This window comes from Nipponia nippon, unplaced genomic scaffold (genome assembly GCF_047370975.1).
Source record: "Nipponia nippon isolate SJK-2023a ecotype South Korea unplaced genomic scaffold, ASM4737097v1 scaffold_5, whole genome shotgun sequence".
Taxonomy (NCBI): Eukaryota; Metazoa; Chordata; class Aves; order Pelecaniformes; family Threskiornithidae; genus Nipponia; species Nipponia nippon.
This window is the reverse complement of record NW_028262369.1, coordinates 4,903,866-4,913,749: the sequence shown is the minus strand read 5'-3', so window position 1 is coordinate 4,913,749 and position 9,884 is coordinate 4,903,866. Positions and strand designations below refer to the sequence as shown.

The 9,884-nt window shown below is 48.1% G+C and overlaps 1 protein-coding gene across 2 annotated transcripts in view; it reads right to left on the bottom strand.

Moving 5' to 3' along the window:
* Window positions 1-898: 898 nt before the first annotated feature.
* Window positions 899-9,884, bottom strand: part of CARHSP1 (calcium regulated heat stable protein 1) — a 36,341-nt gene continuing 27,355 nt past the window's right edge. For both annotated transcript variants that reach the window (XM_087733334.1, XM_087733335.1), the window contains exon 4: window positions 899-2,540. In XM_087733334.1, coding sequence (XP_087589460.1) covers window positions 2,378-2,540 — 163 coding nt within the window. In that variant the 3' untranslated portion in view covers window positions 899-2,377. The remainder of the gene's footprint in view (window positions 2,541-9,884) is intronic.

Sequence of the window (9,884 nt, the reverse complement as noted above, 5' to 3'; positions counted from 1 at the left end):
GCGTCAGCGGGAGCAGGCTTTGCACCAGAGCCCTCCGCAGCGCAGGAAGGCTCTTCAAAGACGGCCGGATTTTACTAGCTGCTGCTCCGCACGTACGCGCGGGCCGCGTATCCGATTACGTGGTCACTTAACGCACGGTGGTTCCCTGTATTTGCAGAAAGTTACCTGTGCAAAACATCCTGCGCAGGACCGAACCCCGGTTTGTTTCCAGCCTCAAATACAATCACCAGTGCGCGCGTACCTGCGTACGTTCAAATCCTAACGGCTTGCTGGTCAGCCTTGCGCGGCCGTCGCCCACAGCTAAGCTCTCTCTCCTGCCTCTCGTGCCGACGTCCTGTCTCTCTGAGGGGAGAGCAAACGGCAAGCAGAGCAACGCGCAGCGCCTGGGCCCTTGCTTCGATCATTGTGCTTGCTGCGGCGCGAGGCGGAAGGGAGGGGGCAGGCACAGCCCTCCCCGCCGCCGCCAGCTCCCCCGGGGCCCCGCAGCCTGGCCACGGCTTGGCCGCAGCGTTTCTGGGCCGCCCTGCCCGCGGAGCCCCTCCGGAGCGCGCCGGCCGGCCTGCCCCACCGCCCGGGTGAAGCGACCAGGCTGCGCTATCCCGCCCCGTCACCCCTGCTGTACCGCAATATAGATAACTGCCAATACTAAATGTTGTATAATGAAAATGAATGTATTAACAGCAGGAGTATATATTCTGCACCAATGAACGAGCCAGAAAACTCGCTACATTACTCCCTGACTGTTCTGGTAATGCCAGTCAGTTGATATTACAACGCTTTTTAAAAAACTTTTAGATCTCACCACAGAGGCGTGCGCATGCAGGCACCTGCACACTCCTGTCTTTACTGCGAATCATCTTCAACGCCAGCTACGCAGAGAGCAGACGGAAGACACCTGTTCAAGCATCGTAATGGTCGCATTTATTGTAAAGGAAGCGGCGTGTGATATTCCAACAAGCTGGACAGCGTTAAAACCAGAACTACTAAGTCTTAGGGTTAATAAAAAACCAAACCAAACCCCAAAACCCCGCTACAGGCTGGTCATGATCCAACAGCGAGCGCCTATTGCCAAAACTGCCAACAGGCAACGGCCGTGACGCTGTTTCACACAACTAACAAACAAGAGTATCGTGCCTTTTTTATTTTATTTTTTTTTATTTGCAAAGTCAATAAAAATCCACTGTTAGGAACATAATAGAGAAAAATGCTTCATTTGAAAAAAAGAGGTGGAAGGCAAACAGGAACAGAACTAACTTCGGCGCACAACTACGTGAACTCTTGCAGGCAGAGGGGAGTCAGGGCAAGGGTGACCGCATCCCATCCCACCAAGCAAGTTTTCCAGGGAAGCGGCTGCACAATCTACTTCACCGAGACAGCTGAGCCTACGTATTAAGTACGTAACTCGCACAGTATTTTATACACGGCCATCTGAAGAGCGTGTAACTTGCCTTCCAGAAGTAGGGTTAGTCTGCCTGCCCAGTGAAATACCGTGGCAGACATTCAACTCCATGCAATCAAGGCGGCAACCTTCAGCGTTGTCTAACTTCGGGCACAATCAGAGGCTATGAAGTATCCGCTACTCTACAGCTTTCTACCACTTACCTCGAAGCAAATTTTTTTAAATTTTGGGTTGGTTTTTTTTGTTTCTTTTAATACTGACCAATAAAATCTGTTGCTAATCAACCATCAAGGCACCTAAGTAAATTCACAGACAATCCAGGCCGTAAAACCGCAATATTCCGCAGGCCGGCAGACCTGCCGCTCGCAGAGGGTGCACCTGAAGGGCACCCAGCCGAGGCCATCGGAGCGTAACCACCAGATGGAGATTTTCCACCCTGCGGCAGCCGCTCTGTTTGTGAACTTCCTTCCACGAGGCAAACAAATCGCAGCAATGACCGCCCCTCCCAGGCCAAGGCGCTCAGGCACCGCCATCAGCAATAAGCGGACTCCGGCCCTTACAGGAGAGCAGCTGGAGGGAACAGAGGGCCCCGGAGCCGTGCCTCTGCTATGGCCGCCTGCGCTAGAAGAGCTCCCCTTCAAACCCCTCCCCGATTCCCCTGGGCTTTTACTGGAATCAGTTCACAAGATAAAAGAAAAACCAAACCTCCCCCCTTCCACCAAGCACACAAACTAGGTGTCTTTAAAACATGGTTTTTGTAAACATATTACAATAGATTTTTTCCATTAGCATCGCCTTTTTTTTTTTTTTTTTTTTTTAGGCCAGCTGTAAAAATGGTAATTTTGGCCTACTTCTGCTTTATTGACCAGGCAGTATTTCCTCCCACACAATAGGTAGAATATTCTCAGGACAGGTCCCCTGCAGCCAGTTGTTGAGCAGTGACCACGCAGGCAGCGGCCGCGCTCCCTCCGGGACGCCTCAGGAGCTGATGACGTGCCCCGACCAGGTCTCGTGCTTGGTTCCCGGAGCTAGATGGGTAATCACCACCTCCACCGCCTGAAGCTTCTCGTTCTTCGGGGGGATGGTGCACATCTTGTAGGTGACCTCGTCGCCTGCCACGGGAACATACTCGCCTTCGATACTGTGGAGGGGAAGCTTCAGTTAATCATAAATCACATAAACACTCTTAGCCTTTTGCAGCTTATTTAAATTTTTATCATAATGATTATCTTAGGTGCTTGAGATACTTCAGGTTTTTTTATAGAGCCCATCATCCACCAAGGCTTGATGTTGATTTCGGTTGTCTTGCAGCAAAATCCTATGAAAACACTATAAACACTATAAACACCGCCACCACTCTGAAAAAAACAAACAGAAGAAAACACACTCTACTATGCCTTAAAAAATACCCAGCTGAGCGCCGCCTTGGACAACATCGCTGTGAACCACACAACCACCTCTTACTCGCTGGCAGCACTAGAGGGCAGGGCTGACGCTGTTTGGCACTTCGTTTGGGGGGTTGTTTCTGTAAACTATGGGAAGTTGATTTTTTTTTCCCTTCTCTCACGCTTCTGAAGTGTTTTTTTTTCTCTTTTTAAAGAAGGATTGTACCATATCAGTCATTGATTTTACCCTAGGTTACTCCACCATAACACAGTTCATCTGAGGTATGAAAAGAAAAAAAAGAGCCCAATTAAGACACGGTGTGGGATGCTTCAAAATTACTTGCTGTGAAAAAAAGAGAGTTCTGTGACCCCGATGTGTTACACCGCAGAAATTCTCCTCCAGCATCCAGCACTTAAAAAGATTTCCAAGAGTCGCTCACTCCTACCCAGCCGCTAGCAGCACGATGACGTGGGATGCTGGACGATTCGCACCGTACATTTGTTGCTGCATGAGAGTCCTTAGCTGGGACCAGTGGGAAATGGCAAAAGGCCTGTCACCTTCCGTCCGGAACTATGCACTGATGGAACGGAGAACTGCAAAGGGTAGCAGCCTTCCTCGCTTCTACCGCTGTGCTCACGATGAGAGCTTGTCAATAAAAATCCCAGCGTGCGCCAGCAAAGACAGGCAGAGATGCCTTCCAACCTGCGTCGCCACAATTCTCTGACAGTAGAAAGGATGCTACTGCAGCTTTCTTTAAACACACCCACACGATCCCATGCTCAGGTTCCCCTTCTCTGACAACCTAGGCTCTAGATTTCTTGTTGCTTGTGGGCTTTTTCAGTGTATCTCAGCAGCATTTGTATTTGTGAACAGAGAACCGCCACCGAGTTTGTTATTTGCCTTCACCGAGACCACACTGGGAGCACACGCACACCACCCAGGAATTTTACCCCACAATGTTTCTCTTATTGCAGAGACCTAAGATTTTCGTAGTGCCCTTCGTATCCACTCTCATCTTGTGACCCGTTATCGTTATGGCTTTTCTATTGCAGGAAAGACTGGAAGGACTGACAGCAGGTAAATATACTGTCACTTACTGCCAGTTCTAACTTCACATCAGATTTTGCCTCTCTCCCCAGTTCTGCAAAACTGCTTCAGCTTCATCTCCTGCACTGCCTCTTCCCCGCCCTTCCCCCTTGAAGGGCTGCCTCGGCTCCTGCTCCCCTCTGACTCCTGCATCGCGACAGCTGCTCAGGGAGCTGGTGCACCGGGCTGGGGCTGAGCAGAAGCAGCCTGTAGTCAGGGATGAGACGGGGTAAGCAGGCATGTACAGGGGAAGCTAAAACTGACCCATAAATTGTAACTTCTCCCATGGGAAATTCAGAAGAAAAGTCATTGTTTGCTAACTGATTGTATCAACATGATATTGAAAATGCTCCTGTATCTAAATATGGATCTAAAACCTGCTAGGAGGAGTTAAAGGCATTCCCAAGGCCTGTGGCTTGAAACATGTGTCCTTCAGACTTTATTTCCCTAGGCTAAACCCCTGGTCCAGAGCCGCTTGTGACTGCGGGAATCAGCTGAGAGGGCATGTCCTGAGCCCAACTCTTCAGAGCAGCGCCTGGGAAAATGGCAGTAAATTGAAAACAGAAAAAATATTTACAGAAAAGTCAAGATAAAGCCGCCTTCATCAGACCTGACAGCCCTTTCCTCCCCATGCAGGCTGATCCGACGGACCTTTATTTACTTCTAAAGCCTCCAAACCGACCTGTCAGCCCAGCCCTATCACACTGGACAGACTACGTTCAAGCTCCCACATCTGGACTCTTGCTGTGGCTGTCCTCTTCAGTTACTGCCTTCATTTATACCCTGCCTCCCCCATTTCTAACAGGTTTAAGATTTCTTCAGGTGTGAAGGGGTTGCACACTCAATACTTATTGCCCTTTCAGGAGCAGAGCTTAGTTTACCTTTTTTACTGCCAAAGGAATTTGCCACCAAATTCTCTGCAGCTTATCCTGACTTTGAAACAGGGTTTCAAGCAAGGGTGAGAAGATGCTACTTGTACCATCTCAGAGCCTGACAAGTGGACATGAAGCCCCAAGAGGAGACACGAGAGAGGGCGTCCTGGTTTCAGCTGGGATAGAGTTAATTTTCTTCTTAGTAGCTGGTATAGTGCTGTGGTTTGGATTTAGGATGAGAATAATGTTGATAACACACTGATGGTTTAGTTGTTGCTAAGCAGTGCTTACACCAGTCAAGGACTTTTCAGCTTCCCATGCTCTGCCTGGTGCACAAGAAGCTGGGAGGGGGCACAGCCAAGACAGCTGACCCCAACTGGCCAAAGGGCTATTCCATACCGTATGGCGTCATGCCCAGTATTTAAACTGGGGGAAGAACGAGAAAGAGGAGAACGTTCGGAGTGATGGCGTTTGTCTTCCCAAGTAACCGTTACGTGTGACGGAGCCCTGCTTTCCTGGAGATGGCTGAACACCTGCCTGCCGATGGGAAGGAGTGAATGAATTCCTTCGTTTGCTTTGCTTGCGTGTGTGGCTTTTGCTTTACCTGTTAAACTGTCTTTATCTCCACCCACGAGTTTTCTCACTTTTACTCTTCCAATTCTCTCCCCCATCCCACTGGGGGGGGAGCGAGCGAGTGGCTGTGTGGGGCTTAATTGCTGGCTGGGGTTAAACCACGACAGAGGGTCAAACCACGAGTGAAAAGAGGAATGCCATGTAAGAAATGACATCATCTTGCCCACTTGAATCTGTTGAATGATCCCTTGTTGCCAAAAAAAATGTTGCTGTTGAGCTAAAACCACATTGCCATGAGCAGTAACTCACAACACAACCCATGCAGGATGCCAGTCCCACCTGAGGAAGGCAGCATCTTTGGAAGGCAACACAGCACAGACATTTTATCTGTACGAAGGAACACAGGACTAGCAAAACACAGTGAGCAGAAACATTTCCCGGCTCAGATGTAATGAATGTAGACAGTACGAGCTGAAGCGGAAAGTTTACACTGACTCAAGTACAGCTGAGCGCCTGGAACAAGTCGTAAAACATGTTTCTTCATGCAGCCTCGAGCACCGGGACCAGCTGCAGACTGTTTCGGGGAGCACAGGCAGAGCAGTTACGTGGGGCTGGAACTAAAGCAGCATCTCCTGACATTACAGCCGCCCACTCCACAGCCCCAGGTCTTGCCTTTGATTCCTGCACAGAGGATGAACGTGCACAGCGAGCAGTGAGCTCAGAGTCACCGCTTTGCAGGCATCAAATGAAACGGATGCCCTGCCCAGGAAGGGATCTCATGTTTGGCTGAAAGGTTTTTTTAATGAACAGGAACCTTACATGTTCTTTAAAAGCTCGTGTAAAACAGGATGAGGTGCAGTTAGCAAAATAAACATTTGAAATCTGCAAAAGATATCAGTAGGTATGGTTAATGCAGAAGGAAAGTGGATTCACACCATCTCCTCAAGCACCAAAGATGTGCCAATACACGAAGGCAGTGTTTTAAACTCCTGAAAAAGAGAGATAAATTACTTATCACTTGAATCTTCAAATTTAAGTGAGGAAGAAGTACAGCTTGAGTGCTAAAAAAGATGGGGGTTTTGTTGGGGTGAGTTTGGTTTAAAATTGCAATATGAATATATACCAGGATGGGTTCTGGTAAGAAAGGGATTGTAGGTGTACCGGTAACCAAAGTGGTCCTGTTCTTTCAGGAAATTAAGAACGAGTGAATCAGTACGCATGCAGAAACGGTACGCCTAACGTACGATGGGCTGCAGTCAGGGAGAGGAGAAGCAAAGGGACTGACCCAGACTGAAGGACACGCTCTCAGCTATCCCTGAGAGCCACTGCATCCCGCAGCACTTGTAGATGACTGGTTGGAATACTGCCTACAGCCTCTGGTCTGCACAGGAAAAAAAACCAAAACATTTGCTGACCCAAATTTCTTACACTTGAATCATGAGGTTAATTACTCCCGTTCCTTCTTCTAAACAGATCACATTGGCCCCCAAATCCGCACAGCCCTAAGCATTACCCAGAAAGGCACACTTTTCTCCACCAGGAAGCGCTTCTTACAGGACCAAGCACTATGCTGACAGCATCAGATCCTTTTTTGGTTTCTTTCCTTATCCAAACTGACGCTACAAGCCACTGAAGCTCATGATAAAACCTCATTCAACCCCAACACGGCTTCTTCTCATCCCCTAGTCCGTCTTATTTCTTTCCTTGCTTGTTGAGGTGCCCTTACCTAATCAAGACCAGGTCTGTCCTTTGCACAGCTGTCTAAACAGCTTGTGGCCACACAAACAGCTCAGATTTCATTTTCTGCTTTTGGCCTTTAAACTTTTCTCCCACAGATCAGATATTATTTTCTTTCCTCCAGCTTTCTGATTACCAGTTACTCTTGGTGCCTACCGAATATGAGATTATTAACTCATTGCCCCAGTGCACATGAAAAGCGAGAGCACAAAGGTCTTCGTTTGCAGCCTGAGCAAACCTGTTTGTGAACAGCGTTCCCAGCACAGTGTTTGCCCACCAAATGCTTCTGGGATAGATGCAGACTTACTCTAGCGTTGTTTTTGCTACGTGATGCTTAGAAGCACGAACAAACAACATCCAGACTGCACAGTACTTCTGGTGGTGTCAAGAAAGAACAATATAATGGCACTTGAAAGGTGATGAGATGGTATAGCACTGGAGGAGTAGCCCTACACAACGCTGCAGGAAGATCCTCCATCAGGAAGCAATTACCGTAAGCACTGGGAGGGAAACGAACTGGAGAACATCAGAGAAAGTAAATCTTGGAACAGATTCAGCCTGCAACAGCCACTCTATATACAATATAAGTTACCTGGATAATTTGGTAGAGGAAGTTAAATGTGGACTTTTTGGATGTTATATATTGATTAAATATTTTTAGATCTGTATTTTTTTACTTTTAGCCTAACTATATATTAAATGTTGATCTGGAGGAAGGTGGAGATTTTCACTGCTATGTAAGAGATTAGCATGCATGTTCTATTCAAAATAATGAATATCTATGTATCCAGGAACTTCAAGACACTTCAACAAATTAAGCTAAAAATAGGAAATCCTTTCCTGATGTTAGTGTCAGAGTGAGACACAATAGACTGAGTTTTATACTATCCAGCAACTCCCATTTCCCAGCTCAGCGCCAGTTTGGTACGGTGGAGCATTTTATCCTGCACTATTTTTAGGGAACTGGGAGGTTATTAGGAAATTACCTAAATAAGGAATGTTCTCGTTCTTCCTTCTCACAGCTGCTATTCATATTCCAGGGCTCTAGTTAAACCTCTTGGGACAAAGACTAAGTCACATGGAAACATTTTTCAATAAGAATTTTCAGCGAATTCAGAGCCTTGCTGGTCAACAAGCCTGCCATGGATCGCACCACATGGCCGCTTCCCACGGATCAACGGGCAGTACTATCTTGTGGGCTTCTTAAAGCTCATTTAACACCTCAACACACCTCCCAGGAAATGCATATTTTTATTAAACGGCAGGAGATGACAGAGTAATGAACTAGTATGAGTTACTAATCCCGAATGCCGTCCCATGCAGTCCCAGGGTAAGCCGACAGCTCCAGCATTCATCAGCAAAGCCAGCGATGACCTTACCGAGCCAGCTGGCAGGCAAAGCAGAAGCAGGGCTGCCTCTCACCCACCAGTCACACTCGTAACTGGGACAGACAAGTGTGAAAGAGGTCCAGACACTGAAGAATCCCAGCTGTTAATATCCAAGGTCTCTGCTACGGGATTGCTCCGGTCTCTGTGCCATTGCAGAGAGATCTTCCCAGAAGCTGCCTTGTCCAGGACAGAAGCTGCACCTCCCTCCCAGGACAGCAGATGCATCATCCTCTTGCCCGGTTCTCTACTGAGATCTCTAGTTGTGGTTTCTGAATGCACGTTCAGGGATAGTTATGGCTCTATATCTACTTTCAGCAGCTAATTCAACACCAGGCAGCACACCACACCCCATGAGGAAGAAACTGGCGATCACAAGAGGCAGAGCTTTCCAGGGATGCCTACACGGACTCAGCCAGAGGTACAGAAGATGCCTGTTCCTGCAAGCATCCAGCTTGGATCCTGTCACAATAATACCTACTGTTTGCATCTGGAAACCAAAGCCCAGGGCAGTTATATTCTGTGCTCACCAAAGAACCTCCCATCCTCGGGGGGCAAGAGTCTTCTTCAGTGCCCACTGCCTGGCTTGCAGGCAGAGTATAAGTCTTGGCTTTGACCTATTACAGTTTATATCATTTAGGTGGAGATTCTGGGAAGGTTTCGCTGCAATCATGACGGCAGCAAGCTGGTTCTCCTGCATGCACCAGTGCAACACGTGAGTTTTCTGAACCAACTGGGGGGGTGTGGGGAACTCTTAGGAAAAGGCTATCCATGTTCTATTCATTTCTAAACCCCTCTCAAGTAAGATCTGGTATTCTGCTGCCTCTCCTCCCCGCCCCAGATAATCTACTTATTTCAGACACTTCAACAGATGTAGCAAGGCACCAGAAAGGGAGCATGTCAGGAAGGAAGTGTGCAGCCATCAAGTGCTTTAAGTATTTTGCAGGAAATCAGAAAGCTCAGATTTGGCTTCCCAGCAGGCCCCGAGCAGTCGGTTGCAGCCAGCAGAAACTGTTTTGCTGCTAGTTCACAGAAAAGGCAGGGAGGCCGGAAAGGTTCGTTCTCTCAGTTCAGATTCAGCTCTCAGTTTGTTTATAATTACCAGTTAATTTCCAACCCATATTGTTACACTCCACCAGAAGAACAGCATCACAGAAGAGCCAGAAGAAGAGATATGGCATTAATGCTTGGCATTAAACAAAGTGATCTGCCAGAAAATCAGAGGAAAGAAAGGAGCGTGAAAAGATGATCTCTCCATAGACACGAAAAGCTCAAAGCCAGCTCCTCAATGCGGCAGGATAGCAGCAGGGACGCAGCTGGGTTCCTCCCTGCAGGAAGGTGCGGCTGATGGTACATCGCCGGCGTAGCCAGAAACTGAGATGCAACAGCAGAACGGGACCATATCCCCACATGGGAGCCCACTGAGAGACCACTTTGTTCTGTCCA